At 33.2% G+C, this 24,565-nt stretch overlaps 2 protein-coding genes and 1 long non-coding RNA gene across 15 annotated transcripts in view; 1 reads left to right on the top strand and 2 right to left on the bottom strand.

Annotated features, from left to right (window-relative positions):
* LOC124302639 (beta-arrestin-1) overlaps positions 1-12,028 on the top strand; it is a 30,758-nt gene extending 18,730 nt beyond the window's left edge. For 2 of the 4 annotated variants that reach the window (XM_046758996.1, XM_046758997.1), the window contains exons 4-9: positions 308-601; positions 1,611-1,748; positions 5,606-5,749; positions 7,670-7,756; positions 8,372-8,518; positions 8,770-12,028. In XM_046758996.1, the coding sequence (XP_046614952.1) occupies positions 308-601; positions 1,611-1,748; positions 5,606-5,749; positions 7,670-7,756; positions 8,372-8,518; positions 8,770-8,848 (889 nt within the window). In that variant the 3' untranslated portion in view covers positions 8,849-12,028. The remainder of the gene's footprint in view (positions 1-307; positions 602-1,610; positions 1,749-5,605; positions 5,750-7,669; positions 7,757-8,371; positions 8,519-8,769) is intronic. The other 2 variants (XM_046758998.1, XM_046758999.1) reach the window with 2 other exon arrangements.
* Positions 4,420-5,641, bottom strand: LOC124302652 (uncharacterized). The gene is made up of 2 exons (XR_006907751.1): positions 5,568-5,641; positions 4,420-5,367 (listed from the first exon to the last, which is right to left on the bottom strand). It is a non-coding gene; the product is annotated as an uncharacterized LOC124302652 (long non-coding RNA).
* Positions 12,029-19,738: 7,710 nt separating the features above from the next.
* LOC124302626 (histone-lysine N-methyltransferase 2C-like) overlaps positions 19,739-24,565 on the bottom strand; it is a 75,047-nt gene continuing 70,220 nt past the window's right edge. For 6 of the 10 annotated variants that reach the window (XM_046758955.1, XM_046758959.1, XM_046758958.1 and 3 more), the window contains 2 exons: positions 20,766-20,948; positions 19,739-20,672 (listed from right to left, as the gene is read on the bottom strand). In XM_046758955.1, coding sequence (XP_046614911.1) covers positions 20,580-20,672; positions 20,766-20,948 — 276 coding nt within the window. In that variant the 3' untranslated portion in view covers positions 19,739-20,579. Of the gene's footprint in view, positions 20,673-20,765; positions 20,949-23,256; positions 23,396-24,565 lie in introns of those variants that run through there. The other 4 variants (XM_046758962.1, XM_046758964.1, XM_046758963.1 and 1 more) reach the window with 2 other exon arrangements.

Below are 24,565 nucleotides of genomic sequence, written 5' to 3'. Positions count from 1 at the left end.
TCTGTTCGTTTGTACAGAAATTAATTATCCCTTAAGTGTGTAGTCAAGTCTGTTTGACGTTTTTATACATCGAGGCAGTTCAGATGTGATAACTAGTAATGTGACATGTAATATTACTAAGTTATCTGCGCGATAATAACTTTTTTTTCAACGCTTATGATCAATTTCATTATTATTAAAACAAATTTCCTGTAGGCAAAGATTGTGAAAGAAAAAATAAAACGTCAAACAAAAATAGTGTGTTAATATAAATTGAAAACTCTCCAAGGATGTATTTATAAAAACGCATTTATTATTATGTGTACAGAAACTCAGTGAGACTTGCAATTCGTAAAATAATGTACGCCCCATCAAAACAAGGTGCCCAACCGTCAGTGGAAGTTAGCAAGGAATTCATGATGTCGCCGAACAAGTTGCATCTAGAAGCAACTCTTGACAAGGAGCTCTATCATCATGGTGAAAATATTGCTGTTAATGTGCACATAGCAAATAATAGTAACAGAACAGTTAAAAAAATAAAAGTATCTGTACGACAGTTTGCGGATATTTGTCTGTTCTCAACAGCGCAGTACAAATGCACTGTCGCCGAGGCAGAAAGCGAGTGAGTATCTTTTAATTGTTAATCATTTCTACATTTCTATAACACCGTGGAAGGTGAAAAATATATTAGAATAGACGTTAGTTCCTTCTACGTAAGGTTCGTAGGGGTAGACAAAAGTCCCAAATTTACATTTAACTATCATTATTTAAAGTAGTTCAATTTTTGTAACTCACAACGAAGTTACATAGGAGCATTAGACACTGAATATTTTGCATTTTGGTAGTATCTAGTACGGTACTAAAGTCCGAACATTAATGAATTAATTACTAAAGTGAGGCCAGAGAATGTTAGGTCGCACATAAAAATGGGTGTGCACTATCAAACGTGAATCGTATGTCCAGTCATGGTAAATGAAATCAGCTTTAATGCATAACGGGCATTGCGGATAAGAAAATACACGTGTGAAGCGTAGAATTATCATCTAATTGTCGCGTCATTTCTAACGGGTATTTCCACTTTGTTCGTTGTATGATTTCATACAAAAAGCCCGTGGCTTGTCTACCTTTACAAGTGACAGTATCCTTTCATCAAAGATACACATTAGCTTACAACCTAATTATATGCTGTTTAATAGACTCGTAGAATTCATTGACTTTATTATTTACAGAGTATAATACGTTTCTCGCATTTGACAATAAACTACAATCTTATATTATGAACCCTTTGAGAAATAATTACGTGTTTTTTTTTTTTTCAAATAAGTTGGTCGGTTTTACCATTGATTTTACCGTTTTTCGTTTGCGTCGGAGTCTAAGAAATAGAATTTTCATATTCAGAATCACATAATAATTGTTATTTATCGGAGTATAGAAAAGATTACATCTTATTTTTCATGATCACCAATTAATAATCGGTCAACTATTGTCAATACAGAGTGATCTCAGTTACTTGACAGAAAATTTGAAGGTTTTGCAATCTTGATGTAGAAGATCTCAAACTTGATTATCGAATTGTAAGACTATTCACAGAATAAAAATAAAATAAAAAAATAACATGAAAGTATTGGCAGTATAGGGGTAACGCCTGGCTTCACATTGAGCAAGGTCTTTTCGCTAAAGCCGATGCTAGCTGACAACAAGGATAAACGGGGCCTTGCCTTAGATGGCCAACTTAAACATGAGGACACCAATCTCGCATCTAGCACTATGTGAGTGCTCGAGCATTGGGCACAGTATAAAAAAAAAAACACTGAGTGAAAATGAGAAATAAATTAAATGTCCGGCTATTTATTTAGAATGTATAGACTCTAAAAGCAGAGAAATATTGAGGCCTCCCCCCCCCCCCTTTTTTTTCTATTGTTCAGACTAGAGCTGTGAGATTAATCGATTAACCGTAATCGTAGGCTTCGATTAATTGTCTTTAGAATTAATCGATTAATTGACAAAACAATTATTTTGGAAGAATCAATTAGTTGATTGATCGAACGATAAATCAAAGTCTACGGTTCATTGAAACAACGATTATTCGAAGTCTACGATTTATTGGACAAACGATTAATCGAATTTTATAATTCATTGAAAAAGCACCCAATTGAAACCTAAGATTAATTTTTAAAAAAATTATTAGTTTAAAATATGGTTAATCAAAGTACGATTTTTCAAATAATTGCATCAAGTTAGGATCAACTGGATCAATACAAATTAACTATTGGGATAGTATCAATTGCATTTACTAAGACGATATAAAATAGAACATGCTCTAAAATACCAGCAGTATTACCTACATTGTTGAATTAAATCACAACAAACCATCTAAAATGGAGTCCAATGAAAGTTTTTTGTTGATTGTATTCTCATCACTTATTAAGCCGTTGTCAATTCTCATGCACTGGCATTGGTCGGATTAATTATAAATTTGGTAGAAAAATGTCAATTACTACCTGGGTTTAATAAGTATTATCTAGGACTATTTTTGGCTTTAATCTATTTCGATTTTTCACGAGTGAGAAGATAAAAATTTTGGTGAATGGCTTGACGGTTTTGTAGTCTTTGCTGGGAATTGGCGAGTTCGAAAATATTTGTTATACTTGGTTTTGGAGCTGATCTGGTGATGGAGTTTTGTTTATTTTTTTTTTTTATCTTAATTTTTCTGTTATTTATGAATATGCCCGTATATTACTTTCCATAGAAAACACAAAAATTTTCAATTTCCAAAAATACAAAAATCCCCAAATTATATTTCACCATCTAGATGATAACAAATTCCCTATGCATATTTTTCTTACATAAGATAATTATAGAAAAAGTTTAATATTATTCCTAAATCCCAAGCATTTTGTAGTCTGTATTTGCACTATGTGACAGATTGTTGGCTGAAATTGAAAGTTGAATTAGCACGATTGATGTCTTTTAGTTACATACTTGGCTTTGTAGATATTGAAATATTTCTTCCTCTTGACTGTGAACATGAAATTAAGAAATTTAATTTACTAACGTTAAAATTGAAATGCAAGATTGAATCAAATGTTTGTTATTCATGAAAAGTCTGGCAGAACATTATATAAGATTTGAGGCGTCACCTTATGTTATCAATTGGTCAAGTTGATGCAGTTTATTAATTGATGGTCAAATAGCACATTCTTTATTTTTCTATCAAAATAGATGAAACTTTTCACTGATCTTGGATGGAAATTATTACATAAATCTCATCCAACCTCCTTGCATCATTGGGCTATATGATTGAAAGTAATGGTATTGAAGGAAATAAGCAAAAAAATACAGTGCTACAAAATACTGGGAGGTGTACCCAGGTTTTTTCCTAGTCCTTGAGGTACATAGTTCGCAGTTCTAAGAATTTAAACAATCATCATGGAACATTTCGACAGCGATTATATTTTACATTGGAACGTGTTAATACAGTACTGCGACCTAGCACTTCAGTTAAACCTTAATTCTGCATTTGGTTTGACTCCGGAGTTGGACTAATAAGACACAAACTTTAGCAAAATCGAACTTTTGTCTTTGAAAGAAAACGGATTTGAGCATCTACTGCGCGAATCGAGAAAGGTTTCTCAAGAATTTTGTACGATACCACTATAGGCTTTGCCCCTGCGCACTTTCAGCCTCATCTTGTTATGGAGATAAATATTTGAACTTTTTGATTGATTTCGTCACTCCTATCTCTTTCTAGTAATTTTACAGTCCAGCAATTTACTAGCAATGTAAGCGGTTCGTATAGCTACAGCTGCAAACGTGCTTATCTTAAGGATAAACAGTCGGTACCATTTGAAATGAAAGCTAAGAGAAAGGAAAAAATAGTTTAAAGAATGTCCAGTAATGTTATTTGTGCCAATGATGATAAACAGGATAGACACAGCATCTCTGCTGTATGGCAAAAATTCATCTCAGAAAATTCGAATACAAATTTGAATGAGAAATTAACAGAACCATTTTAGTGAAATTATACTGCGAAATGATTTTGAAATGACTCTCATACATTCAATCATCACTCAAATATTTGACTGGTAATGTTTAGAGTGGATCAAAAAAAACTTGTGTGACTGCGGCACGACAAATGTTCGTCAACAATAAAATATTATAACGTAAAATTTCTTTCATGTTTCCCAGAGAATTTGTGACGTTCTGTTCCGCGGGCAAAATGTGCCCGAAAAGATTAGAATCGATTGAAAAACGAAAATATGAAATTTTTTCTCAAATTGTTGATATCTTAGCCTGTATCACCTGAATTATCTGAGATTCGTTTCCATTAGGTAGTAAAAGTGTCGTTCCATTTGTTTTCACTTTTATTGGCACAAATAACATTCTCGGAGATTTTTTAAACCTTATTTACTCGTTCCCTAACTTTTGATTCAGGCGGTGCGACCCAATTATCTTTAAGTAATGAACGGACATTTTTTCGTGTGACATTGTGACACTCATGCGTACCCCACATATTTGTCGCTCGTTTCTCTGGCAAGACACTTCTGCGTTTAAGAGTAAGACAGTTTTCTTCCCACAATATATATTCATCACTGCCTTAAAGAGTCATTGTTTCGAGGTGCTTTGGAGTGCCTAAAATTGCAGGATGTCCAACTCATTTATTTGTAACACAAATTTTCTGTGGTGTCTTCTGGATATGCAAAGTGAATAACAAACACGATAGGCATTGATTTGGCATGGCATAGATAAATGTGTATTCCGGAAGAAGAGTCCTTGAACAAAAAGTGTTTAGAGCGAAGGGGAGTTCTTACAAAGAATTGGGAGATGAAGAAGTGAGGTACAAATAAACATTCTACGAACTGATGTTAGACTATCAGAGCAGATTTTATCACGTGCAATTTTTCACATACAATATCAATTATATGATTAAATCCACATTGTTGTCTCAATGTCCAGGCCATCAATTTCACGGTTCTTTATGCTCAGGTCTTACAATCCATAGTTTCATCTGTCCAAGTATTCCACTTTTTAGTTCACGATGACCAAGTCACCTGCTTTGTAGTTTTCCAAGCCCAAATCATCCTCTTTCTAATTTTCGGCCTCCAGTTCAGTGTCGAATAACTTGGCTTGATTCAATAACTTGGATATTGGAAACTAAAAAGCGCGATGACATCTAAATCGAGAATTACAGAGTGAGTGACTTGGACGTTAAAAACCATGAAACGGTTGACTTGGACATTGTCAATAACGATGCGGATAATGCGCTGACCATAAAACGAGTAATTGAGAAATCTGGTATATAATCGTCGAGTCTGATAATCGAGTGAATTCATGTTACTTGTTTTAATTGTGAAAGAATAGAGGGGCGTGACTGGAATCGACCAAAATCTGAAATAGAACAAATTTTTCAGGAAGGATCATTAGTTTACACCATCTCTGGTGAAACACTAGCCAAAACATGTTCGATTAACTCGAATCATTTATTAAAGTTCGAATCGTTGCTGCTTAGCAATTACATTTTATAAGAATATTACAAGATTTGAAATACCCAAGTGAATTAAACGTGTAAATTAAAGATGCAAACTTACCTTCATAAATAACATGTCATTGGGTATTCGTTTATCAGGGAGGGTTGCCCAGTTGGGCCAGGTTTCACGCTGAGCAAAGTATTTTGGTTGACTCCGCTTCTCGCCAACAACAAAGATAAATGGGGACTTGCTCTTGATGGCCAGCTGAAACATGAGGACACCAATTTAGCGTCCAGCACGCTGTAAGATCAGTTCACCTCAAAAAATAATAAATGGCATTTAATTTTTTTTCTTCTCATTTCTTTTCATCATCATCTGCATTTTTGTAATATTGAAAAGGTTTACAGTGCAACATAGTAAGATTTTTGTTGTACTCGGCACGGAACAAATCAAGTAATTCTTCAATCTAAACCAATTCAAAATTTTTTCTCGAAACAACTTCGTTCAATCCGTTCAATTTTGAGGCTCCCGTATTTCAGAAATTATTAGTTACTCGATACCGCCCATATTGAAATTGAATATAAAAGCAAATTTCAAAGTAGCTACGTTTTATGTTCTGATATTCATTGATTAGTTAATTCAAGAAATTGTTATCATAGAGAATTTCAGTCCCAGTAAATACTTGAAATTTCTGCGGTATATTGGCATTCCAGATTCGCTTCCGACTATTTTGAATTATAGTAATTCTTCACCATTACAATTTCCCGCAACCATTACGGCTATGGTATTTCGATTTTCATACAAATCCGTGTAACAGCGTTAAAGTTAGCATCTGTTCAATGTCTAATATAGTAGTCCAAGTGTCACTGAATGATATTTACAGAGAACGCGTAGTGAATCAGATGTCTGACACAATTTGTGTCATTTTCTGGTTATTTGGCTCATTAATTTTTACGATAGTCTTTGGTATATATTTAATTGGATGAATTTTAAATTTATTGATTCTTGATTTACCATTTGGAACTATCTTACGCGCTGCATTGTGAATTTTATAACACGTTTCAATGTTTGCCAATTTTATATCTTGCTCTGTTCATGATGTTACTCTCTATGTTATGATCATAGTGTTTTCAACGTGTTCAATTAATACTGCATAGTTTTTTTTTTCTTTCAAAGCTTTATATCCTCAGCTTCCACGTGTCATATTCATTCTATACACGTTACAAACTGCAGAAATGACGCATTAGATACATTGAATTTAAAATCTCTCCTCATCACCCGTGATGCTGAATTTATACATCGATGTATGAAGGGATTTTCTTATTTTTGTAAAATTTATCCCCATCCTTCTCAAATTCTGGGCTCTGATATTATGCATTTGCATGAAGTTACTGCAATTCTTTCTTGAGAATCACAATGATTATTTCAGAAGTCCGTTGATGCATGCAACGAACTACGTATGTCAGATATTATTGCATCACTGTGCTCTTATTTTTTTTATTTATCCTACGACCCTGCTGTAAAAAATCTCATTATTCCAACCCCACCTGTTCTTGAGAGCAAATCAGAGTGTGCTAATCCTGGATACAATTCCTGTGATTCATTTTTCGTTTTCAGCTCATGCTAATTTTCGAAGATTTCTGGTTTGAAAAGAGTCGGAATTATTCACAAAAATACGAATATAATTGGTTTTGGTTTTAAGCAGATTATTCTTAATATCTTAAATCTTTTTAAATTTCATTTAAACAGTTGGGATATAATTGTTAAATGTAGAAAGACATTCACTTGTAAGATACAAAACTAACTCCAACAATTTTATTGGTCTTTTTCAAGAGAATCCTCATATTTTCGATATTGCCAAACTAAATCCAATTTCTTCATGTTTATTCTCATTTTATGGTTACATTGGAGTCAGTAAATGATACAAAAGCAATTACGATGGAACCTGGTTCAATGGTATACCATATGGCACGCGAAAATTCTTAAATTGTGTTAATTATGCTTAATAACATATTGAAACTAATATGTAAAGATTACGCTTTGTTCAACGTCTAACATTTATTTTAATTATATTTCTGCATGCATCGTGTCTAACGGCATGTTATTTAATGTATACTTTGCTATTTTCCTATTTCAGCTTGCATTTTGGGCATGCTTCGATGTTATTACTCTGAGTAATTGTCGCAGGCTTCCGAGTAAAATTATTTTATTCCCATTTACAGTGTAGCAGACCCATCACAACGTGAAAATCTAGGAATTATCGTTCAATACAAAGTCAAAGTGAAACTTTGCTTAGGTCCGTTAGGCGGGTAAGTCTCAATTTATATATAGTTTCCTGAACACTATAGAAGCTTTCAAATTTCACGTAATTTCTTTCATACTTATTACATATTTAATTATATCCAGTTCAGGCTGCAACTATGCACATTTATAATCTATATAGCTGTAAAAATGACTGATACAACATCCTTTTCAAACTTTAAAAAAAAAAAACAACTAATTGTGTATCGAAAATTTGCTGAACTTAAAGTCGAATAGTCACTTAAATTACACATTAAGAAAAAAAGGAAAAATATATATGTTGTATGAGATACGGCGAAGGTGATACACCAAATTATTTATTGTATTGTAACGGAAAAAGGGCATTCCGTTACAAATCTTCATCTAGATAATGATACTTTTCAACAGTGAACTTATTAGAATCATTCCAAAGAGTAACGTTGAAATATGCCTTTCTCAGTCACGTATTTTCTAATTTTCTGCCCAGCAATGTGTTTTCAAGTATTCACATCGAAATGGCCGTCTTTATCCATATCTCTGAGCGACGTATTTTTGACTTGAACCCATCAATATATCATATTCTTAGATAAGCAAATAACTGATGGCCACTGTATTATCATTCAGCTTACATATTTCTTCAACAGTGAATTAGTCGCAGAGTTACCATTCATTTTGATGCATCCGAAACCGGAAGAAGAGCCACCTGATCCTGTTACAGCAAGACCAAGTCCTGCGCACCAACCTGCTGATGGAGAAGTACCTGTCGATACTAATCTTATTCAGTTAGACGGGTACGTGGATACATATTTATAAATTATAATTGTGATTGACGTATTCGTTGTGTGCATTGCCTGACACTTTCGTGCACAACCCTCAAGAAGCTGTGAAAAAGTTCATTCAAGATATCAACCAAAAACATATTTGTGCAGTGTATATATCTACTTAGATTAATGACAAATTTTTTTTTTCTCATAAGTCATTTGGTGGACACTGTTTTGCTGATAAACAGCAATGGCTTTTCAAAATTGATATTATATTTCAGAGAAATGGATACGGGCGACGATGACATTATCTTTGAGGATTTTGCTCGTTTAAGGCTCAAGGGGGAAACCGATGCCTGACTTAGCCTACGTCGGCGTAAGCCACACACGGTAAATAAGTGAGTAATGTTTGGGGAATTGACAAGAATGGTAATAAAAAAAGAAAAAAGAAAAATAATACAGAAGAATACACTCGATTGCAATTGACAAACGAAGATATCAACCGATCGACAAACAATAGTTGAGGTGAAAACAATAACTTGTATAAATAAACGTCCAAAACTTCAAGTTGTAATAATAGCAGTTACAGAATACATATTTTTTAAAAAATTTGAAAAATTAAACGAAATTTCAAAACTGTTGTCAATAAGTAATACAGGAACTGGCTGAGACGCATGACATGACTTATTTTATGCATTTAAATTCCATGATATATATATATAAAATTCTTAGGATATCACGACTAGAATAAATTGATGATTTTGTAAGAGATATATGCCGCAAAATAAATAAAAAAACTTGAGAGTATTTACATTTGATGCCTAATGTAAAAGTATAAGCAAGAAAAAACACTGTGTAAAATGAAATTTACGTTAGTCGAGTGACCATGTTTTTTGTTGCCACATTTGTAATTTCACATGCCATGAGTCTAGAAAGAGGCAAATAGTTTCAAATAGAGTATAATATTTCCTATCGCAACGGACACTTTGATATCACGCATAAAGAAGGCCTACCTACCAAATAGAAATGTATCATCCATAGAATTACATCCTTGAAACGCAACAAAATATTCACTGACAGGTTATCTACTAGGGTTCGATTAATGAATCATAGCCGACTAGATTTAACCCAGCTTTGTGTTCGACCAAAACAACATTTACAAATGTTTTATTTATGTCAATAAAAAAAATTTCTGCCATACAAAAAGAATTAACAGAATAACTAACGAACATTATAACATGAATTAAGGTACAACAATATTTTTGTAATAAGTAAGCGGAACCACAAAGTACAGGGTCATGTAATTGTTGCTGAAGAAGAGTGCCACTGACGAAGCTTTTCTATCTGGTACCCGCATCAGCGGCTATTTTTCACCCGGATCTTGTGTTCAGCAACAAATAAATTACCATGTATAGACCATTCAACAAGTAAACAACGTATTAAAAAATGAGCAAATAATTTTATATCTTCCTTGATATGGGATTATATTAACTGAAGGTAAAACCAGCCTGACCAAGAGTTAATGATTGAATGTGCTAACATTAATTGAAATAAGGCAGTTAAGCCTTATAAAATTAAATTTTGTCAAATGTTATGGAAAGTTAGTAATGTTCCAGAATCATGGGCATAACTGTGTAACACATTAGTCTACTTAATGAAGTTCAGCGTATTCGGCCGCAGACTTAGGCTACTGATATCAACTTCGTAGGTATCAGAAAATATACATACTGCAGCCATCGTTTCTGTAAAGAATGTAAAGTTTGATCATAACATCTTTTAATGTTTGAAATGTGACAAGCTTATAGGGACACATATTTTCAAACGGAAAATTGGTTATTCTACATTAAAATAACATGTGTTTCGTATTTTACTATAATCTATAGTAAAAAATATACTGTAATATTGTATACGTATTTTGAAGCTACAAAAAATTGACGAGTAGTAGCCGTAAATTCCTGTATTACTGAATGATTACTAATCCAAAGATAATGAATGTGCTATTGTATATGTATATGTATATATATTCGAAGTCTAAACTAATCTTGGGATATCCAACATGTTATAACCCAGCAAGAATTGTAAGAGGCAGTTTGATCATCTTTTATTTCGTACTTATGCAGTGTGACGACTGCCGGTGATTAAAAACAAAACTGAATATAACAAAAACACCTTTTCAAGACTTCTTACTTTTCTAATTATATGCAGGTGTCAGTTGTTGTGTGTCTTAAGAATAATTTGCTTTTTTTTAACCAGTACAAATAGTTAGCAAAAAATGAATGTAATAGTAACTATGTCGATGAAATTAAAATAAATCTAATAGCCTTTCGCTATTATTTGTTAGACAATTTTTTTTTAATCTGATCTACAGCACATCAAATTATACCAAAGTTTTCCCATACACGTACAATATAGATAGATTTGATATACTATTTGTAGAAGCTGGTTTAATATTAAAAAACGATTGATAATATTTTCAACCGTAACACTCTCATTGCAGCTCTCAATTTGTTGGTAAAATTTTGCCCTATTTGCCGAATACGTGGTATAAATAGCCATAGATGATCAAGATTTTTGTAAAAGCGAAAACTGATATCAAAATCACAGGTAAATGCATTTTACTCCAACGGATTAACTTGCCTCCGGAGGTTCAAGAGGTTTGTTCACAATAAGAGGTCAAAACGAACGAAATTCTTATGGTTTCTTCAAAGATAACTAAATGCCAAATGCTTTATATTTCACATAAGTTTATTGCGCTCTATAAATATAGTAATTGGCCTAGAATATTGAGAGATATCTATTTCGTACGATTATAATTGTTGATTTCATGGCATCATTTGCTCAGAATAAATGGCTCTGTTGAAACACAATGAGAACCAATTAATTAATTGGTTGGTACATCAAATGCATCACATACCAAAATCAAGTTCATACTTGATATGTATATGGGGCATTTCATATGTAGAGCTAGCGATTTTTGTTATGGTTGTCCTTACTCACGATGGCATTTAGTGTTTTTCTTGAATTTTTTCCCATTGATTTGAATTTATTTCAATTTTGTAAAACGAACGCATTGGTTAAAACAGTTAAAAAATTTGAAACAATTTGGCAAAATCCTGTGTTAGATATCAAAGTTTTCGAGATATGAGCTGCTAAGGGCCGACGTTCCCTTCCCTTCGAAAAAAAATGGCAAGGAACTGCAAAAACGCACCGTCCCACCCCGACTCAAAGCTTAGAACATTTGATATCTGATACAGGATTTTTCACCTCGTTTATTACGTTGAGGATTATTAATTTTTATAGCTAAATTAAAACTTAGGGATAATTTTAATATGTATTTACTTTGAAAAAAGTCATGACAATTGGTTCTCTTGTGCCTCTAATGCCTAAACCCCTGACCGAATAAAAAACATATGTATACCAACATATTTTCATTCACAAGGCTAGAATTGATACAAGTAACAATGACGCATACAATGAATGTTATGAAAAGTATTAGGTATACTGTAATATGAAATAAATATAAATTGAATGTTACTGATAGCAGCAAGCGTTTCATTTGAAGCTGATGAATTCTGATAAAGGATTAAAGACTAAAAACTAATCCTCCAAGGATGAACCGATAGCTTAGCTGACAAGAGCTTAAATTTATGGAAAGATGCGCAAATTTTTTATCGAAGTTTACAAATTGTGTCGAGTCTCTCAGGACTATAAACAAACTTTGGGCATGTCGTAGAAATTGAATATTCTGTGCACGGTAAACTGCAATTGTGATATTGCAAACATAGTATTAGATGTTTATCTGTTGTTCCAACTACTTGGATCGTAACCGTTTGAATAATAAGGCCTACATCAAGTCATTATTATGTTATTTTTGAAACGATTTATATTTAAATGTTGGATATCAAGATAGATGTTTATTTGCAATCATATTACAGAAGATTACCACCTGCCTTCAATTTTGAAATGTCTTTATTAAGGATGAATCAGCTCGGCTGTCTGAAATTACATGTTGGCAAATAAGGAAAAAGCGTTTAAAAAATATTTGCATCCCAAATTTTCCTCAATGATGGTGAACACGGACGAGAAAACTTTCCCACTGTGTAATAGAAATTATTCTGGGTAAATTAGAAAACCATCAGCTAAGATATCAACAATTTGATAAAATACTTTATAATTAGCACGTTAAAAATACTTGTTGTATCGTCTTTATACAAACTTATTCTTGTTTAACTCTGGAGATAACTGTTTGTAGAATTCTTTCAAGCAATCTCAGGAAATCTTTATTGTAAATAAATTCAGCTCAAAAACTTTTGAATCTAATGAAACACACCAGTTTCATCACATTGCACCTTCTGATGATAAAATGTTTTTTCAAACTGTTGACAATATGGCTTGTGTTATGCGAATTTGTTCAGATTCACTTTTACAGCTATGTATTAGGAATGTTGTTTTATTCGTGTTCACCATCATTGACGCGATAACATTTTAGAAGATTTTTTAAAAAGTTTGTTTTACTTTCTCTAACTTTTGATTTGGACTGTCTAGCCGATTCAGCCTTAATTACCCATCGATTTGTGCACCAATCAGTTGGGCAATCGATCTTTTTGAAGTGGTAACTGACTGCCGGAATTCCTAACATAATGGTCAGTAAGGAAGGAAACTTTTACAATGAATAGATGCGGAAATTATGAATATATTCAGATACTACGTACGATTATTAGAATTTCAACAAAATGCTGTTAACGATTAATAGTGTGAAAACGCATTTCGATAGTTGAGATAAAATCTGTTCTTTCCCTGTGAAGCATAATTTGATACATTCATTTTCGGAAGGGAGTCAGGGGCATTGTGTGCAAAAATGTATGTAATTACAGGCACGTTGTTAAAAAATAGTAGATTTTCCATGATGAAAAATGTTTATATAATCATACTAAACATGTATTAATGTTGGTACAACTGATTATCAAAGTTCTGATATCCAAAATAAGTTTGCCATTTTTGTACTCACCCTTGAAACTGCTAGGAAAACGAAAGTGTTATTACATAATTCATTGCGCGTCATTTCTACTAACAAATGCATTCCACCAACAACTCTACCGCACTATTAGAAAGCAGTATTACGTTCGTTTTTCTTCAAGCTTACATAGCAGTCGGACTGCACTTTGAGGAGGCAATTGTAATGGACCCATCATGCCACATGGTACGATTGGGTCTTTGCATTTAGAAAAAAATCCATTTTTCATATGTTTATAAAGCAGAAAAACAAATAATAACCAGTTCGTATTATTTATAGTATGCAAAGAAGGTAAATAGCGTTAATCTCTATCGTGATGCTCTCTAATTAGAAAACACTGACTCTTCGACTCCTCGATTTGTACTCGGCAAACGCGTATTAACTTTAGGTGAACGAAAAGAAGAAGTGGAAGTCCTGTGTTAAAAAAAATGTAAAGGAAGGTAAATTTCCCTTGCTATAAGACCATGTAATTAACATCATTTTTGAAAGTCGACAAATAAAACGGTGGATGCGAAGTATTTGCATCAACCCTCGGCAGCGTCCTTAGCCTGAATCGCATTGCCACAAGTTTCTTGTTTACATATATAATGAATAGTCCAGTTCATAACAATGTGACCATAAAACTAAATCGTCAAGTTTTGAACAAAGTCACTTAACTCTTATTTCATCATTTGGAAGGTTACAAATCAAAGGCCTGTATCAGTATACTGATATGAAAAGCTGTGCCCACGCGTAACTTCATTTATTGTCGAAACACCATACAAAGAATGTAGCCGATAAGTTTTCCGCTCCATGTTTTTTTTTCCTCACATTTTTGACTGTTTTTCTAATCAAATAAGGTTTACTTCTGAATCATTCATTCTCATTTTAAATTGAAAGTATGCGTAATCAATCAGATAACTTGAAACTTTCCACTTGAGAAAAGAAAGAAATAAAAATTTACACGACTTGCTTTCTCATATGCTTTGAGTACCCAAATCATTCGATTTCACTGAAATTCATTAACCCGAACGAGGATTTTTTTAGATGAAACTTGAGAAAATTGTTTCAAACAACTAATTACTTCAATAGTCTGTTTATCAATCAAAATTCTAACGAAATTTCATAAACAGTTTCTTCTTTTTTTTTTTTTTAATAATTGCTCTGAACAAAGGTATGTTTAAATGCGTAGTGTCAATGAAGTAAGTTTATCACTACCCAACAAGTTTTGATATCGTTAACAGTGATTTTGTATTCATTAGTTGATAGTTTCTATAATATGAAAACATTTGGTAAATCAGTTTAATAATGCTTTTTAAAAAGTATCACATTATGTTATTGAACAAGGTCAGTTAATCACGAAAATTACATATAAAAATAAAATTCCTTAATCTATGGCATGTTACACAGTGACTAAAGAAACAAGCAGCTTTAGGCTGGCCATGATGCAGCCACCGAAATTCCCATTCTCACTTTGCAGGTTCCCAGTTCAATGAAAAAAAAGAATAATATCCAATTCGAATTCCGAAATACAAATTTAGATTCGTGATTAACGATTTAAAATACCTGAATGGCAGCTTCAGTGACTTTTTGGATTTGGGTCCATCATATTGGATCCACCATTTTTGTAATTTCGAGTTTAGATTCGTAACAAGCGACCCAAGAAACCCCCGTCTGCAAAATTTGATCGAGATTCGATGGGTAGATTTAATGTGCCCCTCAAATTGTTAGATGGCGAAATCCACTCTCTTGCGGGCGCGGGTTAGAGTTGAAATAAAAAGTGCCAAAATTTTTGAATTGTTTGGACTCGATTTGACGGGCGAGGCGGTAAAAATTTACAAATGATTTTTCAAGGACCACTCTAATACATACATTCATAGATACACACAGACGTCCATCCGCAAATGGTTGGAGGTGATTCTCTAGATCTCTGCGAAAACTAGACTTTTCACTTTCGGGCTGATCATAATAACTTCCTGTTTTCTCCGAGAACAACGAAACGGGAAGTTAAAAAAGAATGGTATTTCGAGATACACAGCGACTAAAACCTGAAAGTTTTAAAAATATCACAATTTACGTAATGTTTATTTGAACACATTCAGGCAAGTGCGAGCATTACTGCAAACTTCTGATGATACTTGGCTTTCGTTCACCAATCACGTGTTTTTAATATCAATTTATTATAACAAACTCGATTCATTGTAAATTCTCATTTACAGACGAAAGTTAGCGGCCACTCTTTCGAAATTATATTTGGATCGTCACACGGCGAAAGAATTTATTCAATTTGATGATGAATAAATGAATATCTAATTAATACGATATGTAAAGGCATACGTATAAATTGATACATGCGTTCATGATTTTTAATATATACAATTACGTGCACGTATACAATCTCAAACATCAGAATCTGTCATTTATTTCCACATATTGAGTGGTACAGTTTTCAAGTAAAACAATTAAAACTAAAGAGGATAAAATCCTGAAATAAAAACGTGAAAGAAATGTAATCGCAGATATGATCGAAAATAATACGACGAATTTTCAGCGAATGTCGATTGAATAAAATGTCTTACTTGATGTGCACAGACAGGGTGTTCACGTATGAATTACCTATACGAGTATACTATGTGTAAATTGCATTTCGATATTTAATTTATTAATTGTACAGTAATTGAAGCGTTTTAATGTTGAATATTATTTGGTATTGTCAATAATCTATTTGTATGAAGATAACTACTAACAATAAGTGTGGAAAAAAAAGAAAGTACACAATTCACTTATATTGAAATGGAGCATAAATAAAATATTACCTAACGGAATAAGTACATATATATAACGTTGTACATGTAAAAAATGGTGTATTCTCATATTATACTTAATTTAATAAATCCTGTATATTGGAGCCGACATTGCAGTACGTATGTGTAAACTTTGATTGTACCAGGCATCAAATGCGAACATTTTTGATGACTAGAAAAATTTACAATGAAGCCAGGAACCGAACCTGGCATCTATGATTGCTTTGCCGAAAACTTACTTCACTAGATTATTTTGTTATCCTGACCAAATCAAACCAAATCGACGGCTTTGCACGTCCATACTGATATGTTGTATGTTTAATTTAATACTTATTATCTATAGCGTAAATTAGTTGCCAGACTGTTTATCTGATTGTGAGATCGCTTCATTCCGGACTGTAGTGTTTAGCTCGCACTGCATATAAATAATTGGTTCTGAAATTTTGCCAAGACATGTTTTGCTTTCAAATCAACTGCTGTAATAAAATCTCACACTGTACATAAATTGATTCATGAAAAAGAAATTATGTTGTCACAAAAGAATGAAAATTGTTGATATCTTTCAATAACTTATGCATCTGATAGACTTCAGAAATTTAAAAATTATTAATTATAGTGAATTTAGAAATAGTCGAGATGTATGAGAGGATTAACTATATGAATTTTTAACGATATCAATTTTTGGTTGCACGATAATCTATGTGGTTATTTAAAACAAGTTCATTAAAACAAATAGACTGCGTTGAAATATACCAAAAAATACAAGAATAATACCATTTTATGACGTACAAGATGAAGTAAATGTGAGTTGCATTATCTGACATTACGTTAAATTTCAGGTTTGATTTCAAATAATTTTCTTAAGTGCCATCGTGAAAGCAATACTCCAAAACTTCCATTGTGATATCCGAGATGGTCACTGTAACCAGGAATTAATTGGAGAGATTCTGAAAATCAACTAAATATGTCGTAATAAAAATCTGTCTTGAGAAATTACAAGTAAATTGATTTTTTTCGGGAGTTTCGTAACAAAAATTTAATTGAGAAATTTACATTTTTTAATTCTCGTTATGAAAAAACTATCCTAGTTGGCTTGGTTTAAAAGTATTATGTTCTTGTGGGCGAAACTGCCAAATCGCCCCTTGACATACCTTATTTTAAAAGGTGATTTCATCCCCTTAAAGTATTGAATGGCAGACCAAAAAAATACGTGTCACTTAGTCTTTAGCCTACTATAACACATCGCAAAATAAATCAAATCGCAGAGATCGATCTGGGATACTTTCCTTGTTAGTCAAATTTGGATCAAGGTAAACGAACAACTCATCGGAAATATTGGACACGTCAAATTTTTAGACATAACTGTGGTCCAAAAATTAACATGGCTGTGATCTAAGTGATTGGAAGATCTTATAAGTCTCCGTCTGGAGTATGAATCATTCCTACTTCAATCGATCATGAGATCTAACACTACAATTGGGCCGAGACCAATATGCCGTAGTACGTCTCTATCGCACCTTAAGTCTAGTTAAGTATTTGGATTCCCGAACGGACAACTATATTGCTGTATTCTTGTATAAAATTATTGCAATTGATTTATCGTTTCGTACCATCCAAATTCATGACTGCGATGGGGATATAGTTATGAACCCGAACTCAATTTAATTGAAACTAGTAAGAATAAATGAGCCCCTCTGGAAATTCAAATAAAAGCTCACTCAAAGAAAATTCTCAGAAGCCAAGTTTCTGTTGGAAGTATTTTCAACTCTTGGAGTATCTTCGGCTGCAAAGATCAAAATATCGTGAACCTTAATTGTAGTAACAAAAAGATAGTGTAGAACAGAGACATTTCGACACTGGTCATGTAACCTGGATTAAAATGAGTGCAGGATTCCATTTTCGAGAGGCGTGATTAGGCATTTAGGGGCCGCGAAGTAGAGATGCTGGAGGGGCCTTCTGCGTGACTCATTAAACGTACATTTCTGAAGCTTCCCTTTCCACGCTGCATTAATTTATTCCTAATACAACACTGAAATATTCAATTCATGCATTCTCTTCACTGTAAACTTGCTGAAATCAATTCGTTGATGCACTATATCGACGTAATTTTGTGAGAGGAATCGATCGGGCGCTGACCGAATACGCTGCGAGCAACGGATAAAAAACTACAGCCAAAAAACGAAGAATTTCATTCGTCATTTCTCTGCTATTGGTCCGACGCACTTTTTGCTACTTTTTCTAAGTACCTAATAACATCATAAAAATACTAGCATCTCTTATAATTCCAACTAAAAAATATCGTAAAAATTCACGAGATGTTCGCAAATTACACATCAGTAAGGGGATTATTGTTACAAAAAGTTTTTTGACGCTAATATGGTTCACTATTTGGTACACGTCGTTAGTCCCGCACGACCACGGGTTCAAATTATTGATGGGAAAGTAAGAGAAACGCCGAATTAAAGGCATCAGTAACCGTCCTGTTTAATTGTTGACAATTATGCGTGTTCCTCTTTGACTATGCTGATTACTTATCATCTAATACATAAGATTATTTTTAAAATAAAAGTTGTCCCTGAGGAGGGCCCCCACCGAGGCCCAACGGTTGAATTAAAATATTCGATTCCTAATTGACTTACCTATCCAAGAATTTTCTGCACATATATATTGGAGGTCAAGAGCTCCTTGTTAACCATGGTTCACTATCCCATATGCAAAATTCAGACATTGAAATTATTACATAATTGTATTTTCTGGGTAATATTACATGGTGTATCTTGTATTTAAAGGTCAGTTACCGATTACACCATGCAATTAAGTAATAGTACAGGTGAAAAAATACCCAGATTACTTTGAAATTTGTTTTTCTATTGCTTTTGTGATAATGATTACCTAAAGTTCACTGGATTTTCTTGCAACATGGACTCAAAATTTCAACCGGTGGTCATTTCATAGTCATAATAATATCCGTCACTGCATTATCCATCTGGGTACACGTGATCGTAATATCAGTTCTTGTCGTTTTTACGTAACCGACTGTTTGCTGACTTGAGTTGCGCGACGCAGCGAACACCGCTTGACGATGAATTTATCTCGGCCATTTCCAGTTACGGAAATCTTCATTAGACATCTCCAACAGTCTTTATAGACCTTCAGTGAACGCCTTTTATTGCAAAACCTCGTGTTGCATGTATGTCGAACCTGGTATCGTCTCGTAGTATTTCCCGAAAATCCCCGAATCCACGGTGAATTCTTTATAGCAGACTACGATAATGGAGAGCGACTTCGCTGTAGAATTTTTCTCCCATAAAACAAAGCTTCTACCGAAATGCAGGCAGAGAGATAAAACTTGCTAAATGGGGGTGTCCATGAACCATAAGAAAAGAAAAAAAATTGAAGAAGAAAGTACTTCCAAATACCGTTACAAGTTACGGCATTTGGATATGAATTTCCGTACCATTCGTTGTGCAAAATCAGCTTTATAAAGTGCATGTGCGTGTGTACGTGTAAATATTAAACCACCCACGCACTCGCATTTATTTACTATAAAATAGTGACATACAGTGCGCTCTGCCAATGGTGCCGCTTCTCCTATTTTGTGCTCGAACACTTCCCTCACTCGTGGCCAAGTTCTATGGCTCTTCCAACAGTGTCGCGCGCTAGGTGCATTTTCATCGCCGAGTTGCGTCGAGAGTGGAGTTACTACTTTCATCAGAAAATTATTCACCTACGCGCCCTTTACGGGCACTATTGAAAGAGTGGACTGTAGTTATAAACGTGTGGAACATCAAATTAGGGGTTCTGAGAATACACAATTTTTTCTGGTGATTTAAAATAACATTAGGTTTTTTTTTTACTTATGTACAAATACAGTGCAACATATATGCATTAATAATAACAACTAAATTAGATCCTATATTACAATATTATTTACCGTCTTTGACTACATATAACATACAAAGATAGAAATTTTCTTACATACAGAACCCGCTAACTTCTTTTTATTACACTTTGTCTTCCTTTTAAGAGTCTTATGGTAATATACAAGCGATTAAGATTTCTGGTTGGTAAAATAAAACTAATATTGTACAACTTTGGAGGAATGTTGTGATGACTCTGCACCAACTTTACTACAAATCACTTAGTAAAACCATAATGGCACTTCACATTTTAAATATTATAATACGTCTATGAAGTATGTACATAGATATACGCACACCTATTGCATGCATGTAGGCATAATTCGCATAAAAACCTATTTCATAAAGATACCAACATTGCAGTGTATAGACTTTTAGTTCATCCACTTGCGGCAGTTAGGTGCACCACATGCGCACGCTATCTTGTGTTGGTCATCTTCTATGTCAAATTTGTAATCGTATGCCAACTATAAAGAAATTGAATTCATTAAAATTTGAATTTTCTAACGATTTAAGATGTAACGCGTGAGAATGAACGGGAAAGTAGTTGAAAAAATTACCTCTTCACCACGTGAGATTCTTCGCTTTGCAAAGATAATTATTCGAAGATCACGTTCAACCTCAACGATTTCAGCGACACAATTTGGGTTACAAGAGTGGTTAATGTATCGAGCAAGTCCTCCACACAATGTTGCATCCACTACTCGTTCTTCATCCAGGCGAAACATATAAATTCCACGATTCTGTAACACATGGAAAAAATTCATCTAAGTTTATATTCATTAAGAGTGAATCATTAACGATTCGTTTTTTTTTTTCGATGCGTTTTAAAAAGAAGCAAAAACATATCACTTATGGTTAACTATAATTAGTGTGTTCACTCAAAGTTATATAATGTACAGCATCAATAGTCTCGTTGAGTAAAAATATGTGCACAATATAACTTGCTGAAACTATTGTAAATTATTTAATGTAATTCAATCTTAGAATGTAAAGAATGATAGAATGTCTTTATACTAGAATCGAGGGACCAGGTGTGTTCCGTTTTCTACAGACGGTTACTGACTTTTTAGTTTTTATGATGGTGTGAAATTACGTTATGTAGTTAAAATATGCTTCGTTTATTATTTCTTTCTTATTCTTATAATTCAGTTTATCTCTATAATTCTATGCCAGACTCACTTGCGAAGTCCGATTTACTGTTTAGAATTACGATCTCTGTTTCTAACAATCAGTTTCTTTTCGCATCAAACCTCTGTTTTTCTGTTGTTAAACACCATTCAAAATTTGTACCATTTGCACTACCTTGTGGCTATTTAATTAAAGGGTTATTAAAACCCAACATATCCAGTACAATGTACCTCGAGATGATGCAGTTTTTAGTTTGTTGTTAACTTTCTACATTTATTCGAATCAATTTGTTTCTGATGTACATGTATAGCCATTTTATAAGGTTGTATATTAGGGACACGTGATTATTAATCGATCAATCGCCAGATTAGATTGAGCTAAGGTTTTCAATAGTGATATTATTTATCAATTGCTACTCCTGAAACTTAATTTCCCAGTCACCTATATTAAATATTTTTCAAGGAAATTTGGATCATTTTCATTTACTTGATTAATCGAATTATCTAATAATATGCATGTATGGTATGCAGTAGTTAAGCTTCTAATTCCACTCCATATATTGAATAATTGCACCTGAATAAACAAATCACTGATATTAGAAAACCTGTAAAGAAATCTAACGAAAGTGAAATAATTTTTAATGGAGTACATTATTAGAAATTGTTAAAATTAAATATTATTAAACAATTAGGTGAAACATTGAGTCTGAAGTTAGTAATTAGAGTCGGCAAAAACCAGGACAATACTCCACAGAGACTTGTGTCAGATAATGTGTTTCTACACTACAATAATATGAGTATGTATATTTGACAAAAAATGTCAACTTCAATATAATTAGTTTCCACATAAGCATTGAATACCACACAGACGAAGCTTATTGAAAGAAAAGCTTTTGCAGGAAGCTTCTACTGACATACAAACACTTGAAATTCTGATTCAAATGTACAGCTTTCTATGCAGTATTATTTATAGACTCCAATGAATATGCAAGCACAAAAGTGAACTCATTCAAGGTAACGATGTTCAAAGAAGGCTGGTATTAATCAAGCTAAAAGGACCATATATCAAAATATTTACTAAATAGCTGTACAATTCGATATTATAATTTCTTTTTATTATAATTTGCGCAATAATGATATGAAATTTTGTATTTTCCGGTAGTTCGCTACTAGGCGACTCCACATCAAATAAACTTGCCACACCTCAGATTTTAAATTGGCTCATGTATTTATTATTCATCTGACTTTTTATACATTTATCGATGTATCATATATCACCTTTTATCTTTGACTACCAAACATATGACTACGTAAAAGATATAGGTGAAAGAGACCTGAACCATGCTCCTAAAATACATCATCGTATATGTATTTGCACGGAAGAAAATCATGCATTGCCATTTGTTTGATTCAGGAATATATATTGAACAGTGTGAATCAGTTTGAGTCTTTGGTTAATGGCAAGTTTTACGTTTTTTCATCAAATTAACAAAAACTCTAGTTTGATTTACCCCACAAACTTTTTTGTGCGCGTTTGCTTTCTACAAATGTAGAACATACTGATCATATTTATGGATGTGTAAACTTTCAGGTATTGTGCCTGATTTCTGGAAATTCCCTGATGAGAGACATCTTGTTAAAATGTTTCTGCTCTAGGCGGCGTTATAGAATCATAGAAAAAACGATTGATTGACGGTTGAAGAAGCAACCTTTTTGATTTTTTAAAACAATATCTTTCATCAAAATATGTGTCCAGATAATATATTTATAAACGATGTATAGATGTGTAGCAAACAAAAACGGAGGGTCAAAAGAGGGATGAGCTGAGGGCGTTTTGGGTCAAGCAATACATTTTCTTTTATCAGTACCAAACTTTCGTCAGGGTGCATATCAAAAATCTTTGCCATTTTCACATGCTTACCTGACTAAAGTCTTCTATTTATACTTTCTTGTTCTAATTTTTTCACATAAAACTGCTATGGCTCTACTATGCGTGAGTTACGGGACAGGACGCTGTGCACCATTTTTCTCGATGGTGACTTCAAGTACGCAGAGGATATCTGGAATCGAAACGAAGTGTTTGGTATTAATTTAGTGAATGGATCTAAGTATTATTTCCATTCCACATACTCTCTACGTACTTGGCATTGCTCTCAAGGAAAACAGATGCAAGGAGTACATAATTTAAAAGCAAGAGACCAGTGGGGGAATCTGTAAAGGCATAATAGTTCAATTTCTCAATGTACTCAATAAATTCAACATCCACATGAAGCAGAATTCAACGTTTCAATTTTTTTTTAATCCCTTAAACGTGCTATATCTACGTACAATATAATCTTTTTTTTTCAAATAGATTATTCTTGACAACGTTACAGGGAAAATTGTACAACTATCTTCAGTAGAAATCATAAGCACTAGAGTGTTTCGGTTGGAAACCATAATTGCTTGTTTGCTTCAATCAGCAAAACTTGTAAATAGAAAAAAAAGGTCCTTGCAAAAGGGAATCTTTTAAATCCAATTTCAACCGGTCACTCTCGAAACTTCGTAGTTTTCCTATTTCAGCAACACAGAAAAGAGGTCCTTTGAAAAAAAAAGTTACTACTCAGCCACGTTTCATAATATGAACTTGATTCTGAGAGTATTTTGGAGAAAATAAAATTCTGTACGAAGAAATCCTGTGAGGAAAAATCTGTAGCTCAAATAGTTCAAAAGTTAGAAGCCTTGGCTCAAAAGTCAATTTTGTGTAAAAATTTGTTCTTCAAATACCTTTGGCAGTTGAATTATTGACTATATAACCGAAAGTCAAACAACAGATTTTTAGGCAGTCTTTTCAATAGTGTACATAGAGGGCAAAGTCAGTAGTTTCAATGGTTAGTAATATAAAAATACAAAAATTTTGCTACCAAAGAAAATATCTTAATATACATGAAATATAGACTATTTATTCTATGGATTTTACATGAAAAATGGCGCGGACAACTTGCTTGGCAAGATTTCTGCTAGTGATATAAAAAACCCGTTTTTGAAGTCAAATACATACACTGTTGCAATGAAAGTTAAAAAATTTATTTTTCTTTGACTGCAATAATTTATATGGTTAGCTTTGTAATAAAATATGAAGCAATGTATAGTCAAAGATATGGTAAGTTTGGGCAGGATATTGTGGAATAACCGGACTACAAAAAGAATTATCTTGTAATGTGCAGTGCTCATTGACAGAATAACTGTAC

The sequence above is a fragment of the Neodiprion virginianus genome, chromosome 4, assembly GCF_021901495.1.
Source record: "Neodiprion virginianus isolate iyNeoVirg1 chromosome 4, iyNeoVirg1.1, whole genome shotgun sequence".
Lineage (NCBI taxonomy): Eukaryota > Metazoa > Arthropoda > Insecta > Hymenoptera > Diprionidae > Neodiprion > Neodiprion virginianus.
The sequence above is the reverse complement of the archived record's forward strand: the minus strand, read 5'-3'. Positions and strand labels throughout refer to the sequence as shown.